Genomic DNA, 17,597 nt, shown 5'->3' on the forward strand with positions numbered 1-17,597 from the left:
CTCTTTTCTAGGAGAGAGAGCATAATGGAATAGAAAATTAATTAGACTTGAAGTCAGGAAAGAACTGGTTGTGGATCCCACCTTTGTCACTTACTAGCTCTGTGGCCATGGGCAAGTCACTTAGTTTCCAAACCTCAGTTTCCTCATTTGTAAAATGGAGATAGGAATATCTAGCTCACAAGATTGCTGTGAGAGCCTTATATAAGGCAACATTTTAAAAATGACTTGTAAATCTTAAGGTTCTATATAAATGTTAGTTATTATTTAAAAAATTCAAATGAATCTAATAATGAAATTCATTAGCGTAGTATGGGATCTGATTAAAATGAATCAACAAGTATTTGTTGACCATCAACTATGTGCTAGATACCAAATGGCCAACTAAATAACAATGGAAGCAGAAATCTTCCAGACATATAACAAGTATGGGACCTGGCTAATTTCTGTATTGTTGATGAAATAGGAGAGATGTGTAGTTTCCCAAGATGTCAAATAGCATATGGGAAACAACTGTGGTTTGGAAAGAATACTAGATGTGGAATTGGCCAAATGACATTCAAATCCCAGTTCCATCACTCATTCCCTATGGGACCTGTGGGTCTCAGTTTCCTCATCTGTAAAAGGATGGGGTTGGTATGAGTGACTTCAAAATCACAGAGTTCCAAATCTATCATTCCCTGATGGCCTACAATTTCCTTATTTGCTTTACATTCTTTACCAGAGCTACAGATAGGCAGTTTCCACTTTTCTTTGCTATCTATTCGCTGGAAACCTTCTAAAATGGATCATGTTTTCCCCTCGGAAGGATGTTGTAATTGAGTATATTGTTTCTGACCAACTTCTTTGTATTTAAATAAAACCTGGGTATCACCAACAACGGGTCAAAACCAAAGATATGGCAGCCATTCTATTGCCATTAAAAAACCAAACAAACCCTTCCCTTCTGTCTTAGAATCCATACTAAGCATTGGTGCCAAGGCAGAAGGGTGGTAAGGGCTAGGCACCTGGGGTTAAATGACTTGCCCAGGGTCACACAGCTAGGAGTTTATCAGGGGCTAAGTCTGAACTCAGGACCTCCTGTCTCCAGACCTGCCTCTCAATCCACTGAGCTACCTAGCTGCTACTTAATTATTATAATTTGGAAGAGTAATGTTATGCTCCAAATCTAATAAATATTTAGGTCAAACCTAGGATCATATGTTTAGAGCTGGGAAAGGCTTCAGTGGTCCACTAGTCCCTCATTTTATGAGTGTGAAGTTAAGGACTTCCTCCAAGGTTACACAGGTAGGGCAGTGGCAGTTTTTGAATCCGTGACCTTTGATTCCCGACACAGTGCTCTTTTTCCTGTATCACTCTTCTAAAACTTGTCCTCAGAGAACAGAATTAGGAACACTGGGTGGAAGTTGTTCAGAAACCAAATTAGGCTTGAGGTCAAGAGACAGTTCTTGATAAATTCAAGCTATTTAAAGGTTGAACAAGTTGCCTGGGGTGCCGGAGGGACCACCCTCCCAGGAGATCTTCAAGCGACGCTAAGTGACTGGCCAGATAGATATGTGGGGGGATAGATTTCTTACTCAGCTTTGGGGGAGCCTATTTGGTTTCTGGGGTCCCTTCTAACTCTTATGTGATTATGAAGTTTCTATACAGGTCTTAAAAATATTTTATTCTACCACAGTAGTCACTTAAAACAAAAAAATTGCCTGTAAAATCATGGAATAAAACAAAATCATGGACTCTGAGTGCTGGATGGTCCCCTAGAGATCATCTTGTCTAACACATTTTATAAATGAGGAAAATGAGGCCCCAGGAGGTTAAAAAATAACCTGCTCAAGATGATTTGGTTGATGGCTCGGCCACTCTCCTAACTCTTAGTCCTGAGCTCTTTTTCACCTTACAACACTGACATGACTATGACAAATACTACTTAAATATTTAGATAATAACAATTTTGCTTGACTTGGAATTCAGACATTGCTATTGGTGGATCGTTTTGGATAGCTTGCTCCAGTGTCAACTCCTAAAGATACTTCCCAGGCTGGGCTTTTTACAGAGGACTCGAGGGATGCCTTATAGCTGTCTTCCCTTGCCTTGTCACCGCCCGCTGTTTCCAGATAGGGTTTTTCTTTCCTTCTCTGGCTCTCAGCCTAAAGAATAGATCATAGAATCTCAGAATTGGCAGGGATCTCCCAGGGTATCTAGTCCAAGCCATACTTGAGAGCAGGAATCTCTTCTGCAGTCTATGGAAAGAAAGGTCATCCAACTTTGGTTTGAGGGCTTTTAACAAAGGGGAACCGATTATTTCCCAAGGCAACTCATTCTCCTATGGGTACCTCTACTTGTTAGGAAGTTTTTCCTAACATCAAGCCTTTGTTTCTTTCTTTGCAGCTTCTACCCACTATTCTTACTTCTGCTCTCTGGGGCCAAGCAGAACAAGTCTAAACCTTTTCCACATGCAGTCCCTCAGATACGTAGAAATAGATATCATGGCCCACTTAAGCCTTCTCTTAAGTAATTTTTTAAGTTTGAAGTGAATTCTAGGATAATTCAAGATTTAGTAATTCTTCTGAACTGGAAAAACAATAAATAGTCTTGGTGAAACTGATTATCTAAGAACTAACCTAGTTTAATACAGAACTAACCACCCCTAGTTCCTTCAAGTGATTCTCCTTTGGCATGCTCTTAAGACCCCTCACCATCCTAGTCCAGCTTATCGACTCTTTAGTTGTTTGGTCCTGTTTGATTCTTCATAATCCTATTTAGGATTTTCTTGGGAAAGATACTGGAGTGATTTGTCATTTCCTACTCCAGCTCATTTTACAGATAAAGAAATTGAGGGAAATAGGGTTAAGTGACTTACCTAGGGCCACATAACTAGCAAGTATCTGAGGTCAGATTTGAACTCAGGAAGAAGAGTCTTTCTCACTACTGGTGGGGCACTCGATCCACTCACTGTACCATCTAGCTGTGCATGGTGTAGCCAGCAGCTAAATTATTACTCTCAGAGCTGAGAACAATATTCCAGATGTTTTCTGATTAGGGTAAGGCAAAGCAGGACCACCACCTCCCTACCAACCAAGGCACAGATATTTTTAAGGTATTTAAGTTGAATGTAAAACAGTTAAAAAATTCTTCTTAGCTTCCCTTTCTCCATTTCCCCCCACTTAAACTTTTTTGGCAATGACAAAGACACAAGGATGGCATAAGAGTGGATTTCTGAGGAAACAAGCAATTGAAGGACTTATAGACTGATACAATGCTCAAAGTAAAGTCTTCTGAGCTTTTTTATAGGAGTAAAAAGGAAGATCACTGGAGGTATGGAATAGGAGATGTCTCCTATGGTAGAGTACTGGGGTTGAAGTCAGGAAGACAGTACAAATATTGTCTTACACACTGTGTGTGTCTATGCTCACTGTGCCTCAGTTTCTCACCTGTAAGATAGGATTACATTCAATGGCCTCTAAGGACCCTTCCAATTCTAAATCTATGAACTTATGATGACAGAATTGAAATCATAGAGATCCAGGGGAGAGGCCCTTAGAAGTGTCCCCTCTCTATAGAGCCTTAATTCTGGTTCTAATCCCAGTATATGGTCAGAGAGAAAGAAGAAGAGAAATATCCAACTATAAGAAAGAAAAGTTTATTGAATTCCTCTGGCCACTCTAGATTGTCCATTTGCATGTAACAAATACATAAGGGGGACATAAGTATGCTTATAGCTTCAAAGTTCTAATACTGAATACTCCAGCTTATGACCCAAGAGTCCAATCTTTAAAGCTACCTTGAAAAAAATGAATCCCACAGGTTCTTTCTTAAATCATTATGGGAAACATATGTTCTGGCTAAAGGGGTGTGCTAGTTCATATCTGTGCCAGATATATATTCACTAACCTTCACAATATGAAGCATCTCTTTGTTTAAGCCATCTTTTGTGTCTTGATCCCAGATGTTAGCATATAAAAGTCTTGGTTGAGTATGAAACGTGGGTAAATACAACCCATATTTTATGTATTAATGGCTACTAGTGACTTAGATTTGAGCCACAATGCATGCACACACACACACACACACACACTCACACATTGCAATGTGAATAAAAGGATTCATTAATTTGATTGTTTTCTCCACTCTGATGAGCAGAGACATCTATTCTTTCTACATATAGGATCAGAGATTTAGAGGAAGGTTTATCAGATTATTGACCTAAGGCTGGAAGAGTCCTGAAAGATCATTGATTCACCTCTTGATTTTAGAGATAAGGAAGTTTTGAGGTTGTTGGTTTCCTGGGTATTATCCAACCAATTAGTCAATCAATCAGCATTGCTAAGTACCTACCTACTATGTGCCAGGAACTGTTTTAAATTCTATAAATACAAAGACAGGTAAAAAGTCAGTTCCTGCTCTGGAGGACCTCACAATCCAGTGAGTGAGACAACATGGAAATGCTTTGATTCTTTTTGCCATTGCTGGTGTTCTAATGGACCAATGTGGCTACAAACATTTTTATAAACAGACCAATTTCCTTTTTAAAACTTCTAGATTTCTTCAATTCTACAACATTGAATGGCAAAATTGTTTTATGAAGAGAATATATAATCAATTTAGGCTGAAGAGCATGAATTAGATACTTTAGTTCTCATATCCCAGAAGGTTATGCATCTTCCTGTCTCCTGTCTTTATAAGCTTTCTGTGCTATCACCTAACTCTTCTCTTGAGCTGTCAAAATCAGATCCCAGATGGTACATCTAGGAAGAGGAGTTTGGGAAACTAGGAGACTGGCTAATGTTTTTTTTTTTTTCACTTGCTTTATTTCTCCTTGTTTAATTCTGGCTGCCTGATTTATATTGTGTTTGGTCTGGTTCTATAAGCTCATTAGTGAGGGGGTACTCTCCCAATATGGAACTATTCACTAAAGCACATTGGCAACTATTATGTGACTTGCAAGCTTGGGGTCACTGATGGTTTCAGTGATATGCTCATTGTCACACAGCCAACACAAGTCAGGGACTTGACTTAGAACCAGCTTTTCCTGACTCCTAAGCTGGCTCTGTACCTATTACCCCTCATGGAATGTGAAAAGAGGTGGAATTAGCAGTCAAAAGAGATCTGAGTTCAAATCCCACCTCTGTCACTAGTTGTGTGACTTTGGGGAAGTCATTTTATGTCTTAGATCCTCAGTTTCCTCATCTATAAAATGAGGATAATGATACTTGCCCCACAGGGCTTTTGGAAGAAAAGTACTTAGTAAACATTAAGGTGTTATATAAAGGCCAGTTATCACACACATTGGAAAAAAAAAAAACAAAAACAAAACCCTTAGCTTTTAGAGTCCAAGAACCTGGGTTTGAATGCTGCCTCTGTCTCTTATTACCTGTGTGACCTTGTATAAGTTCCTTAACCCTTTTCCCCCTAAGTTTTCTCATCTGTAAGATGAGGAGGTTGGACTAGATGGCTTCTGAACTCCCTTCTAGCTTTAAATCTAAGTTCCTCTGATCATCATTGTTATTACTTTAAGACCCATAAATCCTTTATGTAAAGCAACTTGTAGTTTCCTTCCAAACCTATCTCTTATTATACAGTGCTTTGACCTTCCATTCTCCATAAAAAAGAACTTGGAATCGAGAAAGCATATTACATAGAGACACATAAACCCAGCATTCTCACCAACGATAAATTCTACATTTGGCTGCCTGCCTGACAAGAAACTAACAAAAACAAGTGAAAAGCAGCTAGCTATAGAGAAAAAGCACTGGCTGGAGACACAAAGGACCTGGGAGGGAGTCTCAGATCTGAAGTTTCCTAGCTGTTTGATGCTTAACCTCTGGTTCTGTTTTCTGTTTTGGTCCAGCCTCAAGATTTCATAGCTGAGTTAATCTACTCAGGTTAGGGACTCTTCCTTAGGGTTGAGCTTTCTCCAGTGATGAGTGAAGGCAAGGTTATCTAACCCCACTATTATGTAGCCAGTCCCCAACCCTGGACATCCTGCCTTCTGCCCTGTCCTTCTTCCCCTTTCTGCCTGCCTAAAAGCAGAAGACAAGAGGAATCTAAGCCATGGTTTCTGTCCTTGTTGGAGTGAGCTCATCATCTTGTTGGAGACTAGACTGACCCACAGAGACTGTGAGAGAGCAAAGGAATACGTTAGACAGTCAAGCAGCATAGTAGATAATAAAGCATTAAGCAGTAGATCAGAAGCATAAAGAGTTCCCAGCAAGGAAAGCTCAAGGTCAGCTGGGGAGCTGTCAGGTACAGCTCCCCACAGATGACAGGGCTTGAGCTAAGCCTGGAAGAATGAGTTGGCTTGGGACAGTGGGCCAGACATTTCAGGCAAAGGGAACAAAGGCCAAAATGATCACACAATGTATACGAGAGTGAGGCTAGCCCTTCTGGATCTAAGGATCCATATGGAAGGTCAGCGGGAGATTACACTGGATAGGTAAAGCAGGATCTGATCATGAGGGCATTGACTGTCTGCACAAATCTTTTAGACCAGAGGCAGTAGGAAGTAGCCATTGACGGTTCTTGAACAAAGAGAAAAAAATTGATGGCCTGACTCATTGAGCCCATATCATTCAGTAGAGCTTTGGGATGGTGCTTACTTATGAAAAAATTGAGGGCTGAGTAGATAAGCACGGATCACATGTACATTTAAAGCCTTGGGACTTTATGCTTGTGTTTGGAAACTGGTCTTTCCTGTGGTCCTTCTAATTGTAGCCCATCAGTTAATTTATAGCACTATGTGAGATAACAGTGGCTTAAACTTGCCTTGAATGGGGTTCGTCAGGGCCATAGAACACCCATTAATTTTACAGTTATCAAGGAACACAGATAAAATGAGGTGGGAGGTTTGGTTGATGTTCCCTGGCTTTGCAGGGTTGAAGAAGGGATTTCACAGGTAAGAGCAGATTACTAGCTGAGTCCCACTGGGTGAATCACCTAATCCCTCTGCGCCACAGATTCCTAATCTGTGAAATGCTGGGGGCAGACACAAGAGCCTCCTCTAACACCCCTCCAACTCTAAGTTTTGTGATTCTCTGATTTTGTAAGCACCACCAAACATACTATGAGTCCTGGCCCTAGAAAAGGACAAGAGACTTCAGAATCTCATAGCCTAGAAGGATTTTCATCACATATTTCAAGAGTTTTCTTGTACATGGATTATCTCCAGATGGCAAATTTAATCTGCTAACTCAAATAAAAAAGCCCTACTTCGAGTTAGTAAAGATGACTCTAACTGTAAAGGTTTTAAGCCATTGATTGGGCAACCATTACTCATATCATTTGATTAATTGATATATCTCTATGGCTCTAGTTAGGGCTGAAGTGACTAGAGACAAATTCCAAACACAAGAAGGGGAGCTATATAAAATCACTGATAGCAAAGCAGGTCACCAAATATGCAAAGTAAGATTTGAACAATTGTTCCTTTGCAGACAAATATCCTTAAGATTCCTTTCTCCTCTCCCAACTCTCAGTCCCAGAATCTCCCCATTACTAAAAGTGCTTGTTGACATATAGTAAGTACTACATAAATGTTAGATATTATTACTACTTTGCAAATGTTTATTCAGAATATTTTGATGTGTACATGTTCTCTCCCTCCATAAAACATAAGCATCTTGAGGGAATAAGGGATTGTTTCACTTTTGTCCTTGTAATTCTAGTCCCTTGCACAGGACCAGGCACACAACACATTAATAAATGCTTGTTTATTGACTGGCAAAACACAAGACCCAAATTAGATGTGAAGAATAGTCCAAACATAATTTACTTGAGACCTTGTAAAATTTATGAACAAACCAAAATGTTCTAGGAAAAAAAAATGTGTCCACATGCATAAACACTAGAAGTTGCTATTGCTAAGTATAGCTTCTTTCTTTGCCCATGTAATTTCCACTTTGAAAAATGGTGTCATTAACGTATGGACATGGGTGTCATTAGTTTGGATGCCATTTGAAGCAAGTCCTACATAATATGGTCACACCTGCTCTGTAAAAGAGTTGAATTCGTTATTTCATGGAAAATTCAGGAGACATTTTTAGAAAAGAAAAGTAAGAATCAAGCTTTCTCTAATGTATAAAAGTATTTAAAATCCATTCCACATTTTCAACTTCTTAAAAAATCAGAGTTCTGTTTGGAATTCCAATAGGAAACACATGAGTTTGTCCCCAGGGTGGGAAAAAAACCCCAACAACAAAACAAACATGTAAAGTATTTGATATCATATAACTTGGCCTCATTTAATATGTAATGTTTTTCTATTGTTTGGAAGACTTTCCCCATTTGTAATGTTTGTAATTGCAAAATAACCAATGTAGAACTTTGATTGTCATTTTCATCATGTCAGTCATGTTTTCGGTTTGGACCAATGATTTCATTGGTTTAGAGAGAAGTCTCAGTGAGGAAACTTCCTTTACTAACACATGGGCAATTCATTTTTAACTTGCAGTTTTAAGAACTGGACTAAAGCACTAAGATGGTAGACCACAGAGCTAGGGAGTGTGTTCAAGTCAGAACTTAGACCCGGGTTGGTGAGTCCACATTCTTTACTTCTTCATATCATCTCCAATAATTATGACAGAGGTTTAATCTCCTTAAAATATTGGCATGTCCCTTGTGAACCAAATTAAAATTATCCCATGTTGAGTAGGCAAAACCTGCCACTTAAATGAATGTTTTAGGGAGGGCTAGATTATCTAATCCTTCATATTACTATGTTCCTATGAACATACAATGAAATGAAGAAAAACACAAATGATGGGCAAAGATCTGGGTTCAAACCCTGGATCTGTCATGTATTACCTATTTGGTTTTAGGTCGCAATAACATGGAATACGGGGCACTGAACTTCAAGTCAGGAAGGCCCGAGTTCAACTCTCCAAATCTCTCTTCAGACATCTGTTAGCTATGTCACCCATGGTAAATCTCTTGACTTCTCTGGACTTTGCTATTCTTCTCTATTAAAGAGGGGATTGAACTAGACAACCTTTAAGGTCCCTTCCACCTCGAAATCCATTGTCCTATGACAGTGACCCAATATAAAGGCTTTCAATTTTGTGACAAAGAAATGGTAATTTGGTCTGAGTAATGAAATGATGGCAAGTCACAAAGTCAGAGGTCTGAAAACTCATCACTTGATCCATTGGCATCCAAAGCCAGTATGGGAATTTGTTTAACTGGACTATATATAAGTACATATTTATTGTTAGTGGGTTTTCTGACTGTTCTTTGGGAGGGGGCATCGAAGCAGTGGAACAGAGTGATAATCAATGCTTGTAAAAAGAAAAAGGGAAAAACGATGTTAAAAAACTTACATGAATCAAACCCTGCAGGTATGGTCATAATTACCCTACAAAATAATTGAATTTAAAAGTCGATTTGAATTTTCAGGTAATCATTGAGTGAAACAATGTCTTAGATTTTTCTACTGGTGGTTGAAACAAATTAAAGTCAGCCTTCCTTTTCTCTTAGCTTGTTTAGGGTGAAAGAACAGAGAACGAAATCTTTTCTGGCTTGTGTCAGTACTAATAGTGCCTACAATGGTAAGAAGATAAGCTGTTTCTAATCCTTTATACAGTTAAAACTCTACAGAAGGATTTGTGAATTTTTCAGTATGGGAATTCACTGTACCAAAGCAGATCACAAACTCTCTCTCTGGCTTCTCCTTCTTATGGAGTTGTTTGAGCCATGCAACAGTTAAATTACTTTTCTGGGGTCATGTAGCCAACGTGTCAGAGGTAAGATTTGAACTCAGCTCATTCTGGCTTAAATCCAAATATTTTCTCCATGTTCCAAGCTGCCTCTGTGAAGTTTAACAAATTTAAATGTAAAATCTTCTGCCTTTCTCAAATGATTATAAAGGCACTAAAACTGCTCCATTTCTGGGAGATAAATGAGTGATAAAGTTAAGTCCTCTGCCTAGTCTAGTAACACTTTAATCGAATCCACACAATTACAATATTAAAATAATTGCAATAAAGCTGATTTTTTTTGCCTGAATTATTCAAACAACTGAAGAGGAAAAAAAAAAGGTGTGGATCTTTGATTTGAGTTATGCAAGTGTCAATCTTTCCTGATAATTCACAAGACCTTTGGCACTCCTCTTTGTGTAACAACGTTTTCCCAGGAATCAATTTGATTTGCAATTAATGTTGGTAACTTTAAAATGTTTATTTTATGAAAGACATGCTTTCAAAGATACTTTCCAAAATCATCAATGTTATCATTAACTAGGAGAGAAGCAGCATAGTTTTCTTCTTCCTTTCAAAATAAAACCTCCTCCATCTTAAGAAGATATCAGAGGATAACTCTTAATATAAACAAAAAGAAATGGACAAGAGATAGTGGAGGTCCTAGAAGATCTGGACATTAGAATCACAGATAAATCAATTACAATTCAATCTACCATCACTACTTACCTTAAATACATTGATAGGGATATCAATGACAATATAGATTAGGTCTCCCAGGGCCAGGCTGGCTATCAGTGCATTAGGGCCATTCCTCATGCATTTGTTCTGGTAAATGATCCTGAGCAGAGTCGCATTCCCCACCATTCCAACGATGAAAATAGCACAGGATATCACGGTGTTGATGTACTTGAAAACTGAAGTGATTTTAGTCTGCTGAGGGCAATAGTTACGCATTGAGCCGTTGCTTGGCAGGACCAAAGAAGTGGGACGGTGGGTAGTGAAGGGGAGGCTGGGTTCTGTCCCACGAAATGTGGTCAAGTCATCTAAAGGATCACTCAGATTTGTGTGATAACTTTCAGGATTGTCACTGACCACACATCCAGCCAACAGGAGCCAAAAGGAGGCCCTGAGATAAAAGGTTTCCATCTTAAAATCAAGTAAAAGTTCTGTCTCTCACAATATTAATCTCGTGCAGTCACTTTTTTCACCTGAATGGAGAGAGAAAAAAACACTTGATTGTAAAATCCAATCCCCATTATCAAAGGCATGAGAGAATCTTTTGTAACTAGGCAAGATATTTCAGTATCAGAGTACCCTAACCATTTGACAAAATACCTGAAGAAAAGACCCCTGCTTGCAGCAGACAGGTAGTATAGTGGCTAGAGTGCTAGGCCTCTGAAGTTCAGAAGACAAGTTCAAAAACAGTCACTTAACTAGTTATGTGACCCATTTAAAATCATTTAATCTTTCTTAGCCTCAGTTTCCTCATTGGAAAAATGGGAATACTAATAATATTTACCTCACAGAGTTGTCAGAAAGGTCACATAAAATAATAGCTGTGAAGCACCTTAAAAATCTTAAAGTGCTTTGTAAATGCTGTTGTTGTTATGATTTAATTATTAGAGTATATTGTGGTGCTGTGGAAAGACCACTGAACCATGTGTATGAACTTGGACAGGTTACATCTCTGGGCCTAAGACTCCTCATCTATAAAACACAGAGTTGGACTAGATGATTCTGAAATTCCTTCCAACTCTAAATCTATGATCCTGTGATCATCAATGATATGGGCTAGTACTTGTTGGCAAATGTTACAAAGCCCATTCTTTACACAGAAGAGAGAGGCTGCTAAGTTAAGGCATGTAAGAAAAAGTATTTTAAAGGATGATGATGAAAGAAAGGCTACTTATAAACAAAGAATTGTCATCCAATGGGAAAAGTTCTAAAATATAAATCAGAATTGATCTTTATTCAGATGTAGATTATAAAGCTGCAATAAAAGGGTCAGATTCCTTAAAAGCAAATTCAATTCTATAAACCATTTTTTAACGTTTTAGTAGCACATTTTTAAACTTAATACAAAAATCTTAAAATTCTAATTGGGCTCAGATCAAGTGCCACACCTATAAGAGGTCTTGATCCCTCCAGTTGTTAGTCTTCTTCCCTAAAAAAAATTACTTTGGTTTTATTTATAGGATTATATATTTAGATGGGAAAAGGACTTAAAATTATTTTTTAAATTATATTTTTCTTTAACAAGCATTTATTCTCTCTCCTGCCCATCTAACACCTCATTTAGCAATGAAAAAAAAAGAAAGAAAACTTTCAACAAATTTGCATAGTTAAGCAGAATAAATTTTCCCATTGGCTTTGGCCAAAAATGTATTTTTCATTTTAAGACCATCACTTCTCTGACAAAAGGTAGATAGGTAGTGTGCTTTTTTAGTCCACTGGAATTGTAGTTTGTCATTGAATTGTTCCAAGTCCCATAGTTTGAAAGGGACTCTAGAGGTTTTTATTTTACAAATCAGGAAACTGAGGCCCAGGGAATTTAAATAATTTGCTCAAGTTTGTCCAAGTAAATGGATTTGAATCTGGATTCTCTGATTCTGAATTAAATGCTCTTTCTGCTATACCATACTGCCTATCTATTTGGATGTTGTTTTTTTTTTTTCCTTCATAAAACTTGGAGAAGGTACCATTTGATTTTTTTGCATCGACCCCTCGAGGTGAGTTGAATGTAATTGAATTTTGTCTGAAGGAGCACCTGGGTAATGGTTTTATATTCTTCACCCAATTGTGCCCAAGAGTCCTGATGAATAAATGCTAGGCCCCCAAAGTTTGGTGCAAGGGCATATCCATCATAGCTTCTGCACTTTGCAGGATTTTTTCCAATAGCGGCTACAAGAAGCGAACATTTCTGAGGCATTGAGCAGCTGTAATACCCAAGGACAAAGCAACATAGCACTTCAGCCCAAAGATAAGGGGCAGGAAAGACTGGCTTTGCTTCTCAGTTTGACCACTGCAGTTGAACTCTGTGTGCTAACTTTCTAAAAAGAGATGCAGTTTCCCAGAAGTGGAATGGGCTGCTTGCCCATGACTGCCTTCTAAGAGGATCACAGTTAACATTGCTTGACACTATCACATCTTTCATCAAAGTTGCTCCAGAGGCTTGGAGCATCACTACTTTGCACTGATTAGCTTTGACTGATTACAACAGGGAACTAATGAGGCCAAGGTTTGCGGGTTCTTATCCTGGGATCAGCCTGACTCCACATATCAGCCCCTCTCTTTCTCTCTCTCTCCCAAATACAATCACATACCATCCCCACTAATCACCATTTCTGTGCCAGCTTACTCAGACACACATGGGACTGGGTCAAGGCAATGCAGTAGGTTGAGTTCCATGAAACCAACCTATGCTGGCTCCAGAAAACTCTCTACTCAATCAGTTCAAGTGGCTTCCTATTGCCTCTAGGATAAGATAGAAACTCTTCTGGTTAGCTTTTAAAGCTTTTCGAAACCTGGCCTTTTCGAAATAGCCAAAATGGCCTTCTCCATATTCCAAACATCTGACAGTCCCATCTCCCACCTCCCTTCCTTTCTACTCTCAATGTACTTCTCTCTCCTTAACTTTGCCTCACAGAACCCCCTCTTACTTTAGGATGCAGTTTAAGTGCCCTCATGTTCAGGAAGCCTTTATGATCTCAATTCCTACTTTCTAAAACTACCTTGAATTTAATTACTATGCATATGTTTGTTTTTATTTGCTTTATAAGTTATAGTATATATATTTCATAGGTTCTTGTCTTACCCGTATAAACTGTTGAGTTCTTTGTAGCCTAACACAGGGACTGGTATATCGTAGGTGCTTAATAAGTAACTGTTGATTGATGAACTGATATTGGGACTGTGGCTTATCCTTTACTTAGAAGATGGAATATGATGTATAAATCAGCTAAATAAGCATCTATTCTAATGCCCATGTAATGACCTTTGGGAATACAAAGACAAAGAAAAAGTCTCTCTGCCCTCAAAGGGTTTTCTTTCTCCTGGTGTGAGGCACTTCTTCTTGCCTCTATTAAGACAACCTAGGTTTCCACTGGAAGTATGGGACAGAAATGTTAATAGAAGCAGCACATCTTTTTCCACATAGACTCAGGAGATCTCAAAGTTGGAAGGGGACCCAGAGTCCATCTTGTCTAATCAAGAACATCCAGAACAAATGGTCAATCAACCTCTACTTGAAGTTCGTTCTCTCTCTCTCTCTCTCTCTCTCTCTCTCTCTCTCTCTCTCTCTTTTAAACCCTTACCTTCCCTCTTAGAATTAATACTGTGTATTGATTCTAAGGGAGAAGAGCTGTAAGGGCTAGGCAATGGGGGTTAAGTGACTTGTCCAGGATCACACAGCTAGGAAGTGTCTAAGATCAGATTTGATTCTCCCATCTCTAGGCCTGGTTCTCAATTCTCAAACCACTGAACCACTCAGCTGCCCCTGCTTGAAGTTCTTGAGGAAGATGAGGGGGAAACCCAAAGGTTTCCTCCTTACAATGACAAAAAAATTTAACTTTATGCAACTTCTATGCATTGCTAAAGTTCTATCCTCTGAGGCCAAGTAGAACAAGTATAATTCTTCTTCCACACCTGGCACAGACATCTGTTTGTGCCCAATTATAGGATCATAGATTTAGAGGGGAAGGTATTTTAGAAATCAGTTAATTTAACCACCTTATTTTGCAGTTGAAAAACCTTAGACTCAGAGAAGTACCAGATGGATGATAGGGGTAAGACTGGAAGGCAAATCCAGAACTCTTTCCACTAGGCCAAACAAAATCTTCATGCTCTGAGACTTCAACCAGCAAATAATATTCTTGTTTCTTGGCAACAATGACCCCCTCTAATTACAATTTCGAAATTCCCTCTACATACGCAACAACTCAGAAAAAAGGTTTCTTGTGAGAAATTAAAGGTGATTGATGCTATTTGACTGGCACCTTTAAAGTGGAAGAGGATGGTTGGGGTGGGGTGTGTGTTAAAAAATTAACTTATCCGCATGAAAAAAAGTTCCAGGCAACTCGAAAGCACTAACTTGTTGGATGTCAGGGCTTTCTCTGGAAAGAAATAGCCAAAGAAAGAGATTAGGGAGAAGAGTGAATTGTTATCTGCCAGTTGTGTTTCTGAAGAAATCCAATGGATGACCAGGGCATGTGCTCACTTCTTCAGCTAAACTGAGTGAAACTGACCCCACGCAAGCTATGTTTCTTGGGGAAAGGCTGCATAAAGTCCACATACCTCTTAACCGGCAGCTCTGCTGTGGACACCAAGAACAAAACGCCTGAGACTTCAGTGAGAGACACGCCTGTTCAGAGCCAGGCAAGCTCCCAGGCAAGGGTATATTCTCCAAAGCACAGCCCTGGAGTTTGTAAAACACACTCCTTGCTCTCTCTTACACCTACTACTATTGCCCTAAACCTTCTCTCTTGGAGAGAACGGGGGTAAGGAGTAAGAAGATATGAAATCCGTTCAGATCAGTAAATTCAAGCAGGAAAGGAGATGATACAGAGTTATGTATGGTAACCCTTACGAAAAGATGATGGAGAAAAAGTTCCAGGAAAAAGACAAAGAGAGTGAGCCCTGGCTTTCTTTCCAAGCACTGCCGGAAAGTTGAACTGCCTTCCTCTTCTCCCCTCCCCTCCCCCTAGTCTCCAGTAGCTTTTGATCAATATCACTTTCCATTGATATCAATCTCCCTCTGAATCCGTATCAGCTGGCCAACGTTTGCCTCGAACTCCTGGTCCCCAGACAGGGAGGGCTCTTGGTCGCACTCTGCAGGTTTCTGAGTCAACCTCTAACTGGAGGATTCTATCAAACTAAGTGGCTTGGAAAGTAGACGCCGTAGGGACCCCGCCACCTCCATCCTTTATCTGTCTCTTCTCCACCCCCTCCCCAGACTGGCTCTCCAAGCGTCTCTACCTCCCCTCCCCTTTTAGGTCGGAGTCCCAGAAAAGCGTAAGAGTTTCAAATACCCTGGAGGTCCGCGCCGGGCTGGTTTTCTGGGCACTAGCAGCTGCCCAAGTCCCCGTTTCAGGCATGAGATTCACGAAGCCCAACAAAGTCAAGGCGAGCAGGGATGTCCTTCCAGGCGCCAGCTCCAGGACAGGCAGCCCCGGCAGGGAAAGAGGTGGCTGCAGGCTTTAGTCCTTCCAGCTGCTGCTGCCGCCGCTGCCGCCGCCGTTTCTGCAAACTTCCTCAGCGTGGCTTTTTGGGGGAGGGTTTCCAAATTCTCCCGTCTCAGTCTGACTGAGTGGGATTGGGATTCTCCACCTCTGCTGGTCACCGAGAGAAAAGAGATGAGTGTGTGGGAGCGAAATCCTGGGAGAAAACGAAAACTCCAAAGCAACAGCCTCCTCCCACCCTCCCCCCCACCTACCCCCAAAGACTTCCCTCCTCCACCTCCACTCCATAAAAACAGGACCAGCCCCAAACCTCCAGCCCCAAGGAGGCTGCCTATATTCAACGCGAGCATGTGCCTCCCAGGCACTGGAGAACTCAGAGTTCTTTTAACCATTTCCTCTCCGAAATGGTGTCTTGGAATGAACACTTGGAGTCAGAGGACGTAGGCTTGATTTCTTATCTCTGCCACGGACTGCCTGGGTGGCCGTGGATAAGCCTCTTTACCCCTCTGGGCCTCAGTTTCCTCATCTATGAAGTGATGGGGTTGGATGAGATGGCCTCTAAAGTTTTTTCTCAATCTAAATCCCATGATCCCATGAGCCCTTGAATGGGAGGAGATTATTAACAGGAGGCAGCAGTTATACAATGGAGAGTGCTCTGGATTAGGCAGGATCTGGTCACAGTTCTGTCACTACCTCGGTGACCTTGGGGCAGATCACATAACCTCTCCAGGTCCTGTTTTCCTCATTTCAAATTGACAGGCCTGGACTAGTTGATCTCTAAAGTCCCTTCAAGTTCCAACATGCTGTGAGGTTGATCTTATTGCTCAACTATATCCTTCAAAGACACCCAACCCCTTTAACCATGCCTCCCAGTACTGTTGAAGCTGCACTACCAGACTACCAGCAACTGTGCTACTTACTCACTAGAGCTTTTTATCCAAGAGCTAGTTAGTTCATTAGAATAAGGTCAAGGGGGGCAGCTGGGTAGCTCAGTGGAGTGAGAGTCAGGCCTAGAGACAGGAGGTCCTAGGTTCAAACCCGGCCTCAGCCATTTCCTAGCTGTGTGACCCTGGGCAAGTCACTTGACCCCCATTGCCCACCCTTACCACTCTTCCACCTATGAGACAATACACCGAAGTACAAGGGTTAAAAAAAAAAAAAAGAATAAGGTCAAGGTTGTCACAAACCCAAAGGCTTCTGCTTTGCTACCCATTCTGTGGCTACATGCACCCTTTAACTCATCAGAGAGTAGTACTTCTTTTGCAAGAACTCATAGGAGGTTCAATTCAACCCATGATCACCTTGGGGAAAACCATTCAAAGTCTCCTGTAGCCAGTAGCTAAGCTATATTTATCTCAAGGTCCCACTATCCCTTTAGGCAGCTGAAATGGTTAAGAGGATGGAAGAGAAAAGGAGAGAAGAGAGGAGATGTGAAATAGGGAAGCCTGCCTATAGAGACAGACTGAAAACAGAACTTTTTTTTTTTTTTTAGTTTTGTTTAGTTTTGAAATGTAAAGGCTAAAAGTAGAGATGACTGCCTTCTACAAAGTTAGTAATTACTTTTGATGACAGAGAAAGGTGGTAATTCAATTGTTTCTACTGGTGATCCTTTCTTTGAGGAACTGCAAATGGAGGGAGGAAAGGAAGAAAGGAAAGAGGGAGAGAGAGAGAGAGAGAGAGAGAGAGAGAGAGAGAGAGAGAGAGAGAGAGACAGAGAGAGAGAGAGAGAGAGACA

At 40.3% G+C, this 17,597-nt stretch overlaps 1 protein-coding gene across 2 annotated transcripts in view; it reads right to left on the reverse strand.

Annotated features, from left to right (window-relative positions):
- EDNRA (endothelin receptor type A) overlaps nucleotides 1-10,832 on the reverse strand; it is a 76,142-nt gene extending 65,310 nt beyond the window's left edge. For both annotated transcript variants that reach the window (XM_044680843.1, XM_044680842.1), the window contains exon 1: nucleotides 10,413-10,832. In XM_044680843.1, coding sequence (XP_044536778.1) covers nucleotides 10,413-10,832 — 420 coding nt within the window. The remainder of the gene's footprint in view (nucleotides 1-10,412) is intronic.
- Nucleotides 10,833-17,597: the final 6,765 nt, after the last annotated feature.

Source organism: Gracilinanus agilis, chromosome 6 (assembly GCF_016433145.1).
Source record: "Gracilinanus agilis isolate LMUSP501 chromosome 6, AgileGrace, whole genome shotgun sequence".
Taxonomy (NCBI): domain Eukaryota; kingdom Metazoa; phylum Chordata; class Mammalia; order Didelphimorphia; family Didelphidae; genus Gracilinanus; species Gracilinanus agilis.